General features: G+C 42.3%; 2 protein-coding genes across 10 annotated transcripts in view; both read left to right on the forward strand.

The window, feature by feature from the left end:
• zfat (zinc finger and AT hook domain containing) overlaps positions 1 to 10,414 on the forward strand; it is a 33,973-nt gene extending 23,559 nt beyond the window's left edge. The window contains exons 15-25 of the mRNA XM_079503594.1: positions 618 to 750; positions 1,738 to 1,976; positions 3,435 to 3,513; positions 3,828 to 3,947; positions 4,607 to 4,780; positions 5,282 to 5,370; positions 5,658 to 5,796; positions 6,096 to 6,208; positions 6,343 to 6,433; positions 8,614 to 8,720; positions 8,995 to 10,414. Of these exons, the coding sequence (XP_079359720.1) occupies positions 618 to 750; positions 1,738 to 1,976; positions 3,435 to 3,513; positions 3,828 to 3,947; positions 4,607 to 4,780; positions 5,282 to 5,370; positions 5,658 to 5,796; positions 6,096 to 6,208; positions 6,343 to 6,433; positions 8,614 to 8,720; positions 8,995 to 9,210 (1,500 nt within the window). The 3' untranslated portion in view covers positions 9,211 to 10,414. The remainder of the gene's footprint in view (positions 1 to 617; positions 751 to 1,737; positions 1,977 to 3,434; positions 3,514 to 3,827; positions 3,948 to 4,606; positions 4,781 to 5,281; positions 5,371 to 5,657; positions 5,797 to 6,095; positions 6,209 to 6,342; positions 6,434 to 8,613; positions 8,721 to 8,994) is intronic.
• A 2,078-nt stretch (positions 10,415 to 12,492) lies between these two features.
• Positions 12,493 to 19,562, forward strand: part of mroh1 (maestro heat-like repeat family member 1) — a 102,142-nt gene continuing 95,072 nt past the window's right edge. For all 9 annotated transcript variants that reach the window (XR_013790151.1, XM_079502773.1, XM_079502775.1 and 6 more), the window contains exon 1: positions 12,493 to 12,717. The gene's annotated coding sequence lies outside the window, so the exon portion shown is untranslated. The remainder of the gene's footprint in view (positions 12,718 to 19,562) is intronic.

Genomic DNA, 19,562 nt, shown 5'->3' on the forward strand with positions numbered 1-19,562 from the left:
CATATGATCATCATCTTAAATGTGTTCTTTCAAAGAGCAGTTTGTGTAGCATGGAAAGGTAAAACAAACAAAATAAATCACACTCCACGTTAGGGCATTAAGCAACTAGTCGACTAGTAAATCCACTAGACCTTGTTGGTACTAGTTGACTAGTTGATAAGAAAAAATAAATATATATATATATTTTTTTCCCCCGATTTTGTAGGCCTCAAGATCAGGTAGATTATAGTTATAGTCACCAATGTACACAGTTTTTAAATGTACAAATATATATATATATTTTTTACATAATAGGTAGTTAAACAACTAGTCGACTAGTAGCCTCGGAAACCCAGACGTTTTTATTTCCAGGGAGAAAAAAAAGTCGACTAGTAAACTAGGCAACTAGTCAACTAGTAAAAATGACTGGAAGTGAATGCCCTACTCCACGTCACACATAAAAGCCAGACATTGGAGGGGCTTGCGCCTCTCAAAAACACATATTTGACATGGATAAAAACCACCTCAGGCAGGTGTTAATACAGTACAGACGCCCTACATTGTAGAGACTAGTACACCTGTGCTCGTACTGTATAATAGGACTGTGGTCTAACACACCATGTGACCTTCTTGTCAAGGTCTCCGTGGTGGACTCTGCCGAGCAGACCGCCTTCCAGCAGGTTCTGTCGTCACTGCAGAAGACGCAGCTCAACATGGAGACCTTCCTACGCCTCAGGAGGCTCTACGGAGACCTGGAGTGTCAGTACTGCGGTGAGTCTCCATCACCAGCCTGAAACACATCTCTGAGAAGAAGGGCCTCCAGTTACTCAGAGAGAGCTTGAGTTGAGCTGCATTAACCCATTTTGACCTGAGATCAGATTCTAAAAATGTCTTCTACATCCTGACAGTTTTCTGAAAAAGCTATGTTTCTATGTCAGTGGTTCTTCGATTTTTCAAAAATAGCAGACCTACAAGCTCGTAGCGCGCCACTCGGTGGCGCGCCAATGGGATCCAATGGGTGGATCCCATTGGTTCACCGATCTGAGCGCCCGCCCCGCCCCACCCCCTCCTCCTTCCCCTCCCTGGTAGCTTTTCATTTGGAGAAAAAGTAAAGCCTGGGGAAGGAAAATAAAATGCTTGGGTACCGAGGCTACCAGCTGAGTGAACTTGCAGATGGGCTACTGTATTTCTGCTGTGTTTGCTCCACGGTCAGAGGACCGTGCTTGTGGCCAAAATGCTTCTGATTCGCTCCCCTTGTGTGCGAAGCAGAGCTTTACTTAAAAAGAACATTCATACCCGGTTAACTTACTTTGGATACATGAAAAAAAACATGACATTTTGACCTGAGATCAGATTCTAAAAAAAATTCAGAAGTTTTCTGAAAAAGCTATGTTTCTATGTCAGTCGTTCTTCGATTTTTCAAAAATAGCAGACCTACAAGCTCTACAAAAATAGCAGATCTACAAGCTCATAACGCGCCACCGAGTGACGCGCTATGAGATGGTAGATCTGCTAGTTTTCAATAGTTAAAGCATAACATAATGCTAACACCAAAAGGGGTTCCCGCACCAAATGGGTTACAAATATTTCATATTTGTAAAATGTTAGCTCTTTTACTCGCACACAACACCAGTCCTTAATGCCAAACATCCATAAATACCGTATACTTATCTTTCAGAATCTATTGTAATTCTGCTCTGCGTTCTGGCCCGGATGCGAGCAGGTTTTAACCGGGAGCTTTCTTTGTGCCGTCCGCAGGGAAGCTGTTCTGGTACCAGGCTCACTATAACCTCCACGTGCGCACGCACACCAAGGAGCACATGCACCACTGCTCCAAGTGCAGCTACTCGTCCATCACCAAGAGCTGCTTAAAGCGCCACCTGGTCCAGAAGCACAGCGGCCTGCTGCTGCCTTGCTCAGAGGCTGCAGCTGGCTGCCCGTACGCAACGCCGGACAAATACAAACTGCAAGCACACGAGAAGACACACCAGCAGCAGGTAAGCCTGGACTTGGTCTGGGACCACACGCTTTTATTTTTTATGAAGTAAAAAAAAAACGGAAGTGAAATGCTCATGCTCTCTTTATTAGGCCGTCGAAATTTAAAAAATGTCTTCAAAATCCTGATTCTGTATCAGTGGTGCTCAATATTTCATGTCAAGGATCCTAAAAACTATACTGTATGTGATTGGCCTCCACACCCCATCTTAAAATATGTTGTTCCAGGGACTCCCCAGAAGCAAAGATTTGAGTTAAAATGTTCACTCTGTAATAATATATATTCAAAGATTTTAGGCACATATTCACGATTAAAATAAAATAGCAGAAATAGCAGAGCTTGTAGATCTGCTATTTTTAAATAGCTAAAGTATAACATAAATAATGCTTTAAAACACCAAAAGGGGTTCCCGCCCAAAATGGGTTAAAAAACTGCAAGACGCAATGACATACAAAGTAAATGCAAAGACTTGAATAGACACAAAGTCACACGGTCACACCGGGCGACGCAAAGAACGCACATTTTGTGTCAAAGTTGAAATATTCCATCATGGATTGAATCTCTACAAGTAATGGGAATTAAGTTACATGTGTGAGTGAAGCACGGAAGCGAACCCGGTAGAGTTCATTTTCCCAAACAGTGGCCTTAGATGAAAAGCCTTGGGGTCATATAAATTGGTACGGTTCTTATGTATCTGGTGTGAAAAGTTGATATTTAAGCCTGAAGGTGGTGCTAGAAGAAAGGTTCTCACATCACCGAGGTTTATCTTCCACAGAGCATGAATGTGTTCAGTAAGTTTAGAATGGGAAAAGCCATGGGGTCACTCACTAATACCAACGTTTTACCTGTCGTTGGTATTATTTATATGACAAGCAGATAAACGTGGACACTGGTGGGAAAATATTTAAGAGAAATGGTGTACATGTATCCAGTTAAGCCTAAATTATACTCTGGCAAGAGACACGGTAGTACTACAAAATAAAAATGTGCCATTACACAGAACAAAACGCGTTGCAGTGCGACAGGTTTTGAGCTTGTAGATCAGCTATTTTTGCTATATTTGAATTGAAATCTGAATAATGTTTTACAATTTTTGAATTGGAATCCTGAAAAGTAACCTTATTATTTAATTTCAAATGCATTTACTTATAGTTATGTTAACTGTATGAAGTACAAATACATTGGATATAAAAAATACTACATATATAGACCGAAGTAATTGAAGTGGGTCATGTTTGCATGTTTAAATTGTAACAGCTGAAATCAATAATATATCAGCATTCTGATATTAACCTGCGGGCCACATTAAGTGATGGTGGGGGCCGCATGTGGCCCCCACACCGCCAGTTGCCCCCACACCGCCAGTTGCCCATGTACGTGCTCTAATGGACTCTAGCGCCCTCTAGTGGAGTTGGAGAGACATGTTGGGGTAGCTAAACCTTTCTGTTGTGTTTCTCAGCAGACAGAGGCCTGTCCTGTGTGTCAGCAGAAATACCCTGAAAACAGACTGAGACATCACATCAGAACCGCCCACCCTGGTATGCGCATGCACACACACACACACACACACACACACACACACACACACACACACACACACACACACACACACACACACACACACACACACACACACACACACACACACACACGCGCAAAACACACTAAAGGTCTTCATCTTATCAAGCGTGTGTGTGTGTGTGTGTGTGTGTGTGTGTGTGTGTGTGTGTGTGTGTGTGTGTGTGTGTGTGTGTGTGTGTGTGTGTGTGTGTGTGTGTGTGTGTGTGTGTGTGTGTGTGTGTGTGTGTGTGTGTGTGTGTGTGTGTGTGTGTGTGTGTGTGCGTCCACACAGATGCAGATGGAGTACACAATAAGGGTGTGATGGTGAAGCGAGCAGAGAAGTGTCCTTACTGTGACTCCTACTTCCTGAAGAACAGCAGTGACCTGCAACAACACATCTGGGCTCACCAAGGTACACACCCACACACACACGTAAATAAATGATAAATGGCGCATTTACATAGATTGTGCATTACATTCACCCATCCACGCACACATTCACACACCAATGGCGGAGGATGCGAGGCACCAACCTGCACATCGGGAGCAATTAGGGGTTCAGTGTCTTGCTCAAAGACACTTCAACACTAACTCTGGGGGAGCCCGCAGGGATCGAACTGGGAACCTCACGGTTGCCGTCCGGCCGCTCTACCGGCCACTCTACCCCCTGAGCCACTGCCGCCCCACAACAACTAATTTTGTTGTGACCGGAGGTCGCAGATTACTATGAAAACTTGCAAAACCCCGTCAGTCGTTCGGTCGGACACGCCTCCATATATGATGATGCCTATAATCCCTGTTACGCCCATATATGGAGATCCCTGATTTCATCATACACGGAGAAGACCGGATCATCACCTACATCTGCATACAGTATGGAGCTGGAAAGCAAATCTTACATCTGATCTCACTGACACCAGATTAATAGTTTAACTAACCTGCTTCTCAACTGTGCCGTATTAAGAAGCTCTGTTTTTTCACGCCCCTGGTAATAGTCTGCAGCTGAGCAAAGTATTAGATACAGTACATGACTACGTGCGTGTGTGTGTATGCGTGTGTGTGTGCGTGCAGGTCTGAAGCCGTACCGCTGCGAGGTGTGTGACTACGCCGGGCGCAGTAAGAGCAACCTGCGCGCTCACATGAACACTCACAGCTCCGAGAGGACCCACCTGTGTGACCTGTGTGGCAAGAAGTTCAAGTCCAAGGTCACCCTGAAGACACACAGACTCACACACTCTGCAGAGGGTACTGGAACTGGACTCGATACACTTTACCTACTATCATCTGTATCTCTTAATACTAGGCCCGTCACAATTATCACACAAATGTCTAATCGCAATTATTTGAGATCTACATAGGCTACTTGAAACTAGGCGATCTAAACTCACAAAGGGGTTGAATTGATTGTGAGCTTGTAGATCTGCTCTTTTCGAAATAATACATTTTAAACATTATAACTATCACAATCATCTTTGCATAATCGTCATAATCATTTCCATGTTGGATACAAAAAAAATGAAATATTACAATTTGGTTATTTAAATAGTCGTTAAAGTGACTTAATTGCTTTCATTATAGGTTTGTTTTGAAATGTGTCTTGTTTATGTCTGTTATCAATATTTGTTACACTAAACTACTGTACACTAATAATGTGCTTCTTTGGATTGATGATGGAACAGAATTTTCAGAGAATCAAAGATCCAGGTTGTTTTAGTGTAGTAATGATGATGATGTGTTGTTTTCCAGGGAGGGGGTTTCATTGCTCAGAGTGTGAATATACGTCTGTCTCTAAGCCTGCTCTGCTCAGACACATGGAACAGCATGCTGACTTTAAGGTTAGCGCACACACACGCTCACTCGCACGCAGGATTGTGTACACTCAACACATTTTGTTGCTTTTAGTGAACATAAGCCCCCTCTAGTGGATAGTATATTCATTGTTCTGGGCAGACAAACATAGGCATTAGGCAAACATTTTTCTGGGAATTCCCCCACCCTAACAAGCACTTGTAGGAGTTGAGGCACTATACATTCCACAGATAAATGTTGAGAACTACAACCTCACAACGCTGCCTTTATTCATGTTTTATTTCACTGTGTGTGCGTGTGCGTGTGTACCCAGCCTTACCGCTGCGCCCACTGCCACTACTCGTGTAACATCGCCGGGCCTCTGAAGAGACACTACAATCGGAAACACCCGGAACAGGAGTACCAGAATGCCGGGCCTGGGCTGACTGACACGGACGCCGTGGAAACACAAGGTACACCAGGCCGTATACGACCCACCCGGTCCACTGTAGTCCATGTCTTATTGTCCAGGTAGCCAGGAGGACAGTGCAGCACCACAACGGATCTGATCCTAGACCAGCAGCAGGTCTAACTAACCAGTACACACGTTAACAGACACCTGTGTGAACTCTTAAGAGATAGTTAACACAGTCAGAGATTGAACACGTATTGTACATTATTTAAAGCAGCATTTTACTTTATTGTACTTTATTAATCTTTTTAGATCATTTTGTGTGTGTTTGTGTGTGCGTGTGCGTGTGTGCGTGCGCAGGAGCCCTGAAGTGTCCTGTGTGTAAGTTTGTTTACGGTACCAAGTGGGAGCTGAACCGTCACCTAAAGAACAGACACAACCTCAAACTGGTGGCTGGACACAGTGCTTGGGAGGTACGAGCACGCACACGCACACACACACGCACACACACGCACACACACACACACACACACACTCTCTCGCTCTCTCACACACACACGTGTGCGCGTGCTGAACTGTGACTGTGTTGTGTTGTGTGTTCATGGAGGTGTTGGAGACGGCGGAGGGACAGTACGTTTCCGTGGAGGATGAGGAGCAGCAGACGGAGGCAGCAGTAGCAGCGCTGCAGGACAACGCTGGTAAACTAAACACACTGCAGTGGATTTCAGTGTTGATTTCGTCGACTAAAACTAAGACGAAAGATGTTCGTCGACTACCTTTTTTTCATTGACGGAAACTACATGAAAACTAAGCTAAAACTAAGACTAAATATACTGACAATTTCGTCAACAAATAAAAACGACTAAAATGTTAGGAAGGGACTAATGGACAAGAGATGCAGTATAAATCATTTTACAATTAGTTGCATGCTGAAAATAGCAGATCTACAAGCTTCTAGATCGGCTATTTTCAGCAGGTGTAAAAACACTGTCATTACGACGGCATCAAGGCCCGCCAAAATGCATTTTAATCGACTAAATCAACTGTAGATTTAGTTGACTGAAATCTTATGATATTTAGTCGACTGAAACTAGACTAACACTGAAACATTCCGGGTGACTAAAATGTGACTAAAACTAAATGGAAACAATTCAATTCAATCTTTTTATTCGTTACTATAGATTATTACTTAGTTAAATTATTACTTTCAATATGATGGATTTACAATTACTGTATGTAATACAATTGTTTTATTATTTTTTATTATCATTATTAGATAAACTTTTCATTTTTGTATTATAATATATTGTTTCACAATATATGTAAAGGTAAGAAGGGGGGCGGACAATATAAGCATTGCTTCTCTCTGTCCCTTCTTGAACAAAATAATAGTGTGATTGTTATTGTGTTGTTTTTATGTTCAAGATAAATAAAGATCAAATCAAATCAAATCAAATCAAATCAAAAGAGACTATGACTAAAACTAAAATCAAAATTTGCTGCCAAAAACAACACTGGTGGATTTAGCATGCGATATTATGGTGATGAATATCATAGAGACAACACAATGTCTCCACCATTTAGCGGTGGGCGATATGCGGTGGGCGATATGTGGTGGGCGATATGCGGTGGGCGATATGGTGATGAATACCATCCAGACAACACAATGTCTCCACCATTTAGCGGTGGGCGATATGCGGTGGGCGATATGCGGTGGGCGATATGGTGATGAATACCATCCAGACAACACAATGTCTCCACCATTTAGCGGTGGGCGATATGCGGTGGGCGATATGCGGTGGGCGATATGCGGTGGGCGATATGTGGTGGGCAATATGCGGTGGGCGATATGCGGTGGGCGATATGTGGTGGGCGATATGGTGATGAATACCATCCAGACAACACAATGTCTCCACCATATGCCTTTTCACAGGTATATGGTGTGTATCGTTATACAGTGAAAGCAGTGCACGTTCTATGATTTGAAGTTCTATACCTCAATTTATGCTTCTGTAGAACAACGGTTTTCAGGAGTCTGTTACTCCTTTACCTTGTAAGGTGGTTGTACTGTTAAGTATCTTAACAAAAAAAAAATAACCATAAAAACCGCATGAAAAATGCATCGTGATATTGCTTGAAAACATATTTGATATTTTATTTTTCCATATCGCCCTAAGTGGATTCTTCTTATCCACAGACACACAGTCTGACATAGCTTGTCATAGAATAATACTGTTATAGTGCCGTGGTTCTCAGGGGGCGTCATTTGGGTCATCAGGGGATGACGATTCCTAATGTTCACATTTAACATTAAAGGCGTAGTGAAACGGAAATGGTGGACATTTTATTTTGAAGTTTCAGACGGTTTCAAGTTGAAACACCGGGTGGACGGGTGAGCTTCATTTTTATTGGCTTTTATCGATGTGGGCCTCGACACGTCATCACGCAGTACGTTTTCGTTTTCAGGAAGTAATACAAATTCAATTTTATGGACTTTTGATATAAATTTTTTTGCATCCATTGTTAGGTATGCCCATATGATGACCACGGATATGATCTAAAAGTGTGAAAAACGTATTTCTCATTCACACACACATTCATACACCGATGGCGGCGGAAACCATGCAAGGCACCAACCAGCACATCAGGAGCAATTAGGGGTTCAGAGTCTTGCTCAAGGACACTTCAACACTAACTCTGGGAGAGCCCGGGTTCAAACTGGGAACCGCAAGGTTCCCACCTGGCCACTCTACCCCTGAGCCACCGCCGCCCCTATTTGTTTAATTAACATTGTTAAATGTACTGTGTGTGTGTGTGTGTGTGTGTGTGTGTGCGTGTGTGTGCGTGTGTGCGTGTGTGTGCGTGTGTGCACACACAGGGGCAGTGAACATCCTCCAGCAGATCATTGAGCTCAGCTCAGAGAATCCCGATGCAGTGGCCTCTGTGGTAACCATGGCACCCGGCACGGTTACCGTGGTGGAGCAGGTAAACAACAACAACATCTCTGTAATTCTGTTTTTTTTTTTGTAAATTAATTGCCTACTTTGTAATACAAACGTGTGTAGATCAGCTACAAGAGAATTGAAAGTGGTTTAGTCTGATTCAGTGTTAACTTCGGGATGTGCAGTTCCAGACTCTATATAGCTCTGTATATAGCATTCGGAGATTGTGGAATAGTCGTCTGGCTACACGAGACTAACAAAATCGTGAAATCACAAAAAAAAAGAAAACGTGGCTCGATCTGTGTGGTCCTCGCCAGGTGTCCCGGGGCGAGCAGGGGTCCGGTAACCGTGGCGACCAGGTGATGGTGCAGGTGGAGGCGGCGGAGGAGGAGGAGGAGGGTGGTCCCGGCGAGCGGCTGATGGTGGTGGAGGAGACGGAGGGGCTGGAGACCCTGACGGTGCTCACCCAGGGAGACAGCTCCGCACACCATTACATCGTCTACGTGGAGGAGCAGACCGTGGAGATCAACTAGAGCCGTGCTTCTCAACCCCCCATGGGTCAACCCCAAGCCCCCCAGAACGGCTGGCTGGCCAAACGGCTGAAGCCGCCGAGCCTACTGGTCAGATCTGGTACTGCAGGCTGGGCACGGCCGTGCATGTAGCACGAGTAAACCCCTGCGCAAGCTGGGGTTTAGCATTGAGTGCTCGTTTGCACTTCTGCATTTGCCCCGCCAACTGTTGGCGGTCTACGTTCTTCCGGGTGCTTCAAAATGTCACTGAGCAACTTCCATCGAAATGACGCTCAAGGTCTGCCCTCTAACCTTTATAACTCTATGGTCGGGACGCCCCATTGAAAGGGTTCCCCAGATGATATGTGACGAAAGAAAGAAAATAAAATAAAAAGGCCATTACTGTATCAAAAGTAATCGATAAACTAGGTATACCATAAAACCTTGTCAAACATTGGCCAAAATGTCAAATACATATTTAAAATAATAGGCCTATATATATAAGAAAGAGGCAAACATTGTAAAAATAGTGAAAATAGCCAATCTACATGTTGTGAGCTTGTAGATCGGCTATTTTCACACACAAAAACATTTCTGTGGATGCCAAAATATCATGCCTCAACTCCTACAATTCCAAAAAAGTCCCCAGTTCAAATATGATTATTTATTTATTTATTTATTTGTGTATTTTCTACACAATTAGAGTGTAGAATAATTGTTATTTTTGATCAACGTTTTCCTGTTATCTCTCCTGTGGTACATTACCTACATCATGGAATTGTGGATAAGATCTAACAAAATAACAAAATATACTGTAGGTCTTGGGTCTGAGAGGCTAAATCTCATCAGATGATTCACAGTTTTAGTTAGACCTAGATCATCTAGAGTGGTTATCACAGCGTTAGTTAGACCTACAGTAGATCTTATAAGAGCTCTTATTACAGTGTTAGACCTGGATATCTCTCTCTCTCTCTCTCTCTCTCTCTGAATGAATGAATGAATGAATGAATGAATGAATGAAAAACACACCCTAAGGCCTAAACCATGGAGTCAGATCAGCTGGCATGGTGTGCCTGAAGTTAATGAACTTGGAAATCATTGTTCTAACTATTGTTGTGTACACTCTAAACAAAACACAGTAGTCTGTGTACTTGTATGCATTTGATTGATATTTTTTATATTTAATTGTGTGTGTGTGTGTGTGTGTGTGTGTGTGTGTGTGCGTGTGTGCGTGTGTGCGTGCGTGCGTGCGTGCGTGCGTGCGTGCGTGCGTGCTGAAAAGTGAGAAATCACTTTGACTTTTTATTGCCTTAGTTGGCTTCCCTATCATAGCATGGTAATTAATAAAGGATAAATTCCATTACGTGGAGAATATTTGTATGTAAATTTATGTGTATATATACTGTATATTGTGTACAGCATATTCTTCTCACAGACCACTGTTGTGTGATTTGAATTGTTTTAGTTTCTGGTTTATTTTCTGGTCTATCTACCAATAGACCTCAATGTGAAACTATCATGAAATACATTTTGAGATATCTTTGCTAAATAATTGTGATTGGACACTCTGAAATGTGTCTAATAATGTCGCTGAAATCTTGTTTTGCGTTATGAGCAAAAAAATAAATAATCTTTTGGTACTTTCTGTATTTGTTATGTGTTCCTGCAGTACTTTTAGAATTTTGTTATACACTTAAATTCTTAATGAAACAAATACAAATGCCCAAACAAATATAAATGTTTTATATTTTATGCTCAATAGAGCGTCGCAGTCCAGCCCCCTACCAGGGCCCAGGAAATGATTCTCCGTTCATTTTCCTCATAGACTTTTCAGAAAGTATTTATTTAAAGACAGTTACGCCGCGGACAAAGCCAACTCTTGTCGTGACAAATCATGACAACACTTTTTTTGTTGTTTTTCTTCTTTGTAATTGTTTGTTTGGTCCAAAATATTGTGTTTATTGTCATGATTTGACTGGAGTTGGCTTTGTCCGCGGCGTAACCGTCTTTAAATAAATACTTTTTGAAATGTCTATGGGAAAAATGCATTGGGATTAATTTCCTGGTCCTGGCGTCGGCATGACGGGGCGGGACTGCGACGCTCTATAGTTTTAAGGCTTGTTTACATTACAGTATATGTATAGCACTATACAAATACAATGTAATATTATGGTTAGTGGTGGAAAGTTAATTAAACTTACTGCCTACTGTAATTAGCCCTAGTAATTAAGAGGTATTTTTTTCTTGAATTTAATTTTTTTTCACTGTAAGTACTTTAGACTTTTAATCCAATACATCTCAGAGGCAAACATTCTCGCAAAATTACAATGTACTCAATGTAATGAACACATTTATTACTAATGAAAATGAATTAATGGACCATTCTACTAGGCTCCCAGAGTAATAGCACAGTACAGTACTATAAAGCAGGGGTTCTCAAAGTGAGGTCCGGGGGCCCCCAGGGGTCCTTGAGGGAGTTCCAGGGGGTCCCCCAGCTAATAGTTTGTGATATAGTTAGTTAGTGTACAAATGGAACCAAATGGACCCATACGGGTCCATTTGGTTCCATTTGTACACTCTCAGAGTTAAATTAACATTGATTTTACAATATGAATTACGGTCTCGGAGATAGAAATGCCATTAAATGGAGGTCTGTAGACTATATGGGGGTCCTTGAAATTAAACGGTTGAGAATCACTGCTAGAGCTGTAAATGTCTTCTCTTATGGGGGGTCCCTGCATGACACAACTTTTCAAATGGGGGTCTGCAGGCTAATACGTCTCAATTTGGGGGTCCTTGACATGAAAACGTTTGGGAACCATGCACTGCTATAAAGTAGCCTATATTGACGCCAATACAAATGTATCCGGTCTACCTTTACTCAAGTAAAAAGAATCAGACCCGTCTGAAGTGAGTGGTGCAACAGTGACACTTGGTGGTGACAATACACACACACACACACACACACACTGTCACACACACACACACACACACACACACACACACACACACACACACACACACACACACACACTGACACACACACACACACACACACACACACACACACACACACACACACACACACACACACACACACACACACACACACACACACACACATTCCGTGTTCGGACACAGGGGGACACACACATAGCTGTCTATAGGAGTGGTTGCATTGCACCACTCAAAATGAGTTAAATACATATATTAGTGTACAAGCCTGGGTAGGATGGCCATTCTATCCCTTCTAGTTCTGTGTGCTCGTGTGGGACCCCGCCCACCCGTTGATACGTTCCTGCTGACTGAAGGCACATGACCCAGCCCAGGCTGTTTACACCTGACAGACACACACACACATACACTGGACAAATAACCTTATGATATCTCTCTCTTCTCTCTCTCTGTGTGTGTGTGGTGTGGGGAAACGACTAAAACGCTCCACCACCGCGACTTTACGGTGGGTCGGTTTATATACCACCACCACCACCACCACCACCGGGGGGCTGTGACTGTGCACACCGCTGTCCGGTAAGTGTGCGTCAACAGTGGGCTTTACATGTGATGTTTTGTCCCCTTGGCTTGGCTGTTGTTGGCTCTTCTTCCGTAGCATCATGGCTCTGCTATTTGTTATTGGTTCACTATGGGAGGCTGCAAGGGAGCTGTTAGCATATGTTAGCTTCCTCCAGCTAAAAAACCTATCTCTACTACACAGCATCACTCTCTCAGCACATCATCAATGGCAGTTATTATTTTTGTTGAGAAGTAACGATCAGTTGTTGAATGAACCCGTGTCTCTGTGTGGGCGCTTTTTCCACACATAGTGTGGCATTTTATTGTGTATTTTCCTGTGTTTTTATCTCAGGTTTTTGTCTGTGATGATGATGATAGTTAACCGTTAAACTATCATCATCATCACAGACAAAAACCTGGTTAAACTTTAACCTCTTTAGTTTTTAAAGCCCTGTCTGTCATGCTTTGGATCTACAAGCTCACATCAGAGCGTGGCGTACTGATGCGTTATCAGCTTGGAGATCTGTCATTTAAATGACACTATTCCTGACCTGGTCAGGAATATTCGCGGTTAAATTGTACAAGTAAAAGGTATTCTCCTATTCATGACATGCCCAAAGGCCCAAACTTTAGAGTGCTATATTGTTAATGTGGTGAATGGTGATACAGTCTATTAGAGAATGTTACACCAATTGATTGATACATTTATTAACAGATTGGAGAATTACAGTACATTTTCAAGCACAACTCGATACAAAACTGTTAACTGTGGACGCGACACCATAAAGTATTACACTTGTTTACAATAGGGCCCACAGTGTTCAATTCATCATAATAACTTGAAGTAGCCTGAACTTGAACCTGCCTATACATGTCATTGAGAGGTGAGGTGACTCATATTATGGCCCATTCTGTAGCTGCTGTTTAACCTGAATGGGGAAGTAGATGGGCCGATAATACTGTAATTCTGTGTGCAGTAGTCATGCCACCCTGGTTGTTGCTTTACTTTGAAGGATGACTGTCATAAATTTCATTAAACATCTCTATTGTAGGCTTATGTAGGGACAGTATAGGGCTGTCACGATTACACGTTTGTTAACGATTCATTCTTGTCATTTACGGTAATCGTGTCTTTGGTATTATTGAACATTGGAAGTTGGAACATATGAATAAATAATACATTTCTGTTCGCCTGGTATTAAAAATGCACATGGCAGATATGACAAATAACTGAAATATACAAAGATTACTGGCGTATTCATTATTTTCATACTTAAAGAAATTGCGGAAATGGCTGATCTACAAGCTTGCAAGCTTGTGAAGTGACGTGTTGTAAGCTTGTAGATCAGCTATTTCAGCTTTTTTGAGGGCCCTCCTATAAACAGCTATGGTGTAGATTATGTTTGAACACAAACCATTGACAATGAATGGAGAATTTGTGTCTGAGCAAATCGGCTGGGTATGTCTGTGGCCACCCTTGGCCAATAAGGGACCACCATTCTTGATGATGATGTACGATGATTAGAGCGCCCCTCACTTCACACAGGTGTGATTGTTTTTGAGTGGTGCAAACCACTCCAACAACTGGCTTTGTACCCGTGTACCCGTGTTTGTTTGTTCGTACCAAAAGAATCACACCCGTGTGAACTGAGTGGTGTAAGGTCTTATATAGACTGATCAGCTGTGGTCTGACGTAATGAAATCACACCCGTGTGAACTGGGTGACCATAGCAACCATGCTCATTTTTGAGTGGTGTAAACCACTCCTACAACTGGCTTTGTTAGTCTGTGCAGAAAAAATGAGCATGCTAAAAATGAGCATGCTATGTTCACCCTGTTCACCCGGGTGAACAGGGTTTTTTTTCTGTGCAGAAAAAATGAGCATGGTTGCTATGTTCACCCTGTTCACCCGGGTGTGATTTCATTACGTCAGACATGATTTCATTACGTCAGACAGGCTATATAAGACCTTACACCACTCAGTTCACACGGGTGTGATTTTTTTTGGTACGGACAGACACGTAAACTAACAAAGCCAGTTGTAGGAGTGGTTTACACTACTCAAAAATGAGCATGGTTGCTATGGTTAGTATGTGACGTCACTGACATAGCTGATCAGACTATATAAGACCTTGCACCACTCAGTTCACACGGGTCATTTTTTTTTAATGTATGAATTTTCAACATAGAAACGATTAAAATAATTGCCATTCTATCTAAAATAATTGCTATTATCTCAAATAATTGCGATTAGATGATTCATTGATTGTGCAATACCGGTAGTTGTGACAGACCTAATTCTGTGTGTGCATGTGCAGTCACGCCAGCCTGGTTGTTGCTTCACTTTGACGTTTGAATGACTGTGTCATCATAATAAAAAAGCTCTATGATTGTAGTAGGTAGGCTCATATGAGATTTTAAGTATAATGTAATGATCTCAATGACAACTGTTTTAATTTTTGTTAATGTATTAAGTACACTAATACAATTTGTTTTGCTGTTGGATCTTATGGGAAGTGTAATATTTGTCAAAACAACTGAGCAAATCTAATGTTTTATCCACGCGTGAACACACGGCATTTATAGCGTAGCCTACGTGAACATCTGAGTAATAAAAGACGTAATGATGTAATTTGCACATCAGGTTCCGTTATCTAAACCCACAGACCTCCCTTGTGCTGTGCTGTACAGTATAATAATCGCTTGTCAGAAGAAAAAGAGATGTATAACAGCTTCTCTATTTACTCGGCACAGTATGGTGTGTGTGTGTTTCTCTCCAGTGTTGTTTTCGTCGACTAAAACTAAGACGAAAAATGTTCGTCGATTTTCACTGACAAAAACAAATGGAAACTAAATAAAAACTAAGCTATGATGACTAAAACTAAGACTAAATATACTGACAATTTCGTCGACAAATAAAAACTAGGCTAAAATGTTAGGAAGGGACTAGTGGACAAGAGATCCAGTATAAGTCATTTTACACTTGGTTGCATGCTGAAAATAGCTGATCTACAAGCTCACAACGTGTCGCAACGCGACACGTTGTGAGCTTGTAGATCGGCTATTTTCAGCAAGTGTAAAAACACTCATTACGACGGCATCAAGGCCCGCCAAAATACATTTTAGTCGACTAAATCAACTGTAGATTTAGTCGACTAAAATCTTATGACATTTAGTCGACTAACACTAAGACATTCCAGGTGACTAAAATGTGACTAAAACTAAATTAAGTTTCAGTCCAAAGACTATGACTAAACTAAAATCGAAATTTGCTGCCAAAAACAACACAGTTTCTCTCATACCTCTTTCTTATTTGCGGGTTGGTGTGTTTATAAGGCACACAAGAACGAAACCATGCTGTTCCTACTTTTGTAATCATGCGTTATGTTACTTAAAACACATGATTTCAGCCCAGTCCTGTCATGTGCAGTCTCTTTCCAGATGTTATTCCAGTAACCACAATTTCCCATATTAACCCTGGCGTCCCTTTTTTTTTTAGGCATTTAAAGACATTTTTTTTGTGTCTCTGTGACACATCTAGGGGCCGCAATCTGCATTCAAAGGTTTTCCTAGAAGCTTTGTCATTGGTCGAAAAAAACCTGGTCGCAATGACTAAACCAATCAGGAAGCAGACAGGCAAATCGACCAATGACAAAGCTTCTAGGAAAATCCTTGAATGCAGATTGCGGCCCCTAGATGTGTCACAGAGACTAAATATTTTTGGGAGCGTTCTACCCATTGCTGGCTGTCTGAATACCAAAAAAAAAAAAAAAAAAAAGGTCATTCAAATTTTGACATATTATTGCTTATAGCAGCTTTAAGCCCTAACCACACCAAAGGGTCGAGGCGGTTTTAGCGTTGTCCCAGGCCAGCGGTGTGATATGTCCTGTTGCACGTTGTCCCACGTTGTCCCAAGTGATTCAACGCATGGAATTCAATGGACCAAACCACACAAGGAGATGCATGGTGACCCTTTGGTGTGGTTTATATAGGCAAAAAACAAACTTAAAAACATGACTGAAATAACCAACAGACGGAGCAACATCTAGATCTGCTATTTCCCCTATATTTGTTGTACGACGGGGTCTACTACTTGTACATCAAGCTGCCTCATGCTACAGAAACAGGAGATAGGCTCCTGCCCTACGGGCCTCATCATCATGGCTCGGCAAGGATTATTTATGTTGTACGTACGTACGTACGTACGTACGTACGTACGTACGTACGTACGTACGTACGTACGTACGTACGTACGTACGTACGTACGTACGTACGATGTAGAGCTTCAGTTTTTCCCCACTAACCCCAGTCCACTGAAGTGTGAAGTCCCACAACCTACAGTCCATGCAAAACCACAGTCATGTCGGGAACGAGTCTCAACGAGGCAAGACTTTAGAATTGGGTTTGTGCTCGGAAGCTCTAGATGAGGAAAGTGGTCTCGTTGCTCAACAATAAACCACTGTCGGTGTACCCAGTGTCCTTTTTTTCCCTCTACACCAAATATTTTTCGCTGAAAATAGCCAATCTGCAGTTCCACCACTCGCTTCACACATGTGTGATTTCTTTTTTTTACCTATTCGCAGCAGCCAACTAAAAATCATACTGTGGTGGCTGGTCATGATTATGTGGTGGCCCACCACACAATAATGCATATAGATTATTTGGTTTCAGTCCAACTCCATTTCAACCTCCTCTTGTGTGTTGGCTAGTGAGATGCACCCTATAGGAGACATTTATACTTCAAAGCGCAACAGTATTGCGCACAGAGAACAGCTGATATACAAGCTCACATCGCATCGCGGATGCGACTGTTGTGAGCGTAGAGGTCTGCGTGCGCGACACCATCGCGGGACGAAGCGTAAATTATACTTGATGGGTTGCAGGTGCGCGTGCAGCCATGGACAAACAGGCTCTTCATGAGCGCACTTCTTATGACAGCGACTGGAGGTGTTTTTTTTAGTTTTTTTTATGGCTTTCGCCTTTATTTTATATTTTTTAAGACATGGGGAGAGAGATGGGGGGGGGGGGGGGGGAGACATGCAGTAAAGGCTGTTGGGATCGGGAGTCGAACCTGCTGCACACTGCCAGACTGGATTACCAGCCAAGGTGCCTGGACAATTGAGCCATGGCCCAGGCCTGGAGGTGTGGTTTTGAGGACAACTGATTTGAATTGCTATTATTGTTCAAACACAACAGAAACCAAGGATTTAATATTTCAAGGGCAAGAGATCACAATAAAAATCATAATCATTCTTCCTCCACACTGGGAGAAACGCAACATCTGAATGTTTGATGGTGCATTTTTTACACGTGAGTGCAGTTAGAACTTTTCCATAGCATCTTATGAGAGGCAGGGTTCTTGTGCTGCCCAGTGCCGGTATGGTATGCGCGCGCATGCTGTTGCTTATCAGTGTGACGTCGTCTGTTAAGGCGTCTATAGGGGAAACACTGATTACATGAATAGACTGATCAACTACAATGCAACTTTCACAAGTTGGTATTTGCTGGTTTTACATGGAAAAGATGCCAGTGTAGCTTTGTGTTTTGTTGATGTATGTGACTGTGAGTGGCTTGTGTCTTCTTGATATGTGATGTGTTTTTGACCCTTTAGAAGTCTGTGGAGATAACAATCTTAACCAAGTGCATTGATTGGAATTACTGGCTAATGAAAACATTAGTGTGCATGTCATGTGGATTTATTGATTGATTGAATCAATAATATGTATATGTAAACAGTTTGCAGAATTACAGTACATTTCAAGCACAAACTCCATACAAAGACTGTTAACAGCTTCCGCGCCATTGCCGACGATTAAAGTCAATTGAAGCTTAATTTTGATACTGGCGCTTAACGCCATTGCCGACGGCCTTCGGCAATTGAGCTTTTATAGCGCGTTCGATTGCTCGAGCCAAAATGCTACTCACGTTAGCCGGTTAGCTAGCTGTGTTGTTAGCACAGCATTGGATCGCCCATCTTAGATCGTCGTCGCCATAAGCATCCATTCTATCCATTTCTTTCAATCGCCTGTAACTCCTATTCCTTGTCCCAGATGGCATTTTTGGTCAAAACAGCGTTTCTTTGACGGCACAGAGCTGACAATCTAGAGCTCTCCGGAGCTCCGGCCTGGATTCACATTGTAAACAAGGCCCATCCAGCTGTGTGAAAACTCCTAACGTAGGACTACCGGTTGTGGACCGGAAATGGCGGATTTTCAAAATAAGAGCTCAAATTAAAAAAATGCTGGCGTGAATTAGATCCTAATTTTTCAATAAATGATAGCGGTCTAAGTGTTAACTGTGAGTGGAGCCTTCCCTCACCTCTGTCACGCTTGCTGAATCACCTCCCTCTTAGCCTCGGAAACCCAGACGCTACCCCCCTCTTAGGACAGAACGGCACACTGGAGATTAAGCTCAATGTCTATTTTCTTTTTAATCTCTGGTCTCTATATAACACCATAACCCATTTAGACCTGACGTCGACATTTTTAAAATTGTCTTCTAAATCCTGACAGTTTTCTGTGTCAGTCGTTCTCAAACATATTCATGTCAAGGACATTAGGCCGCCGACCCCCATCTGAAAATATGTTGTTCCAGACCCTCCCAGTAGCAAAGATTTGAGTTAAAAACTCTCTCTGAAAGAATATATAATCAATGATTTCAGGCACATTTTCACGATTTTTCAAAAAGAGCAGACCTACAAATTCATAGCACGGCACTCGGTGCCGCGTTATGAGCTTGTAGATCTGCTATTTTTCAACAGCTAAAGCATGACATAATGCTTAAAACACCAAAAGGGGTTCCCGCCCCAAATGGGTTAAAGCAGGACAACTGCTGCTGCTAACTGCATATAAGCAAACCAATGA

Source organism: Electrona antarctica (assembly GCF_951216825.1).
Source record: "Electrona antarctica genome assembly, chromosome: 6".
Lineage (NCBI taxonomy): Eukaryota > Metazoa > Chordata > Actinopteri > Myctophiformes > Myctophidae > Electrona > Electrona antarctica.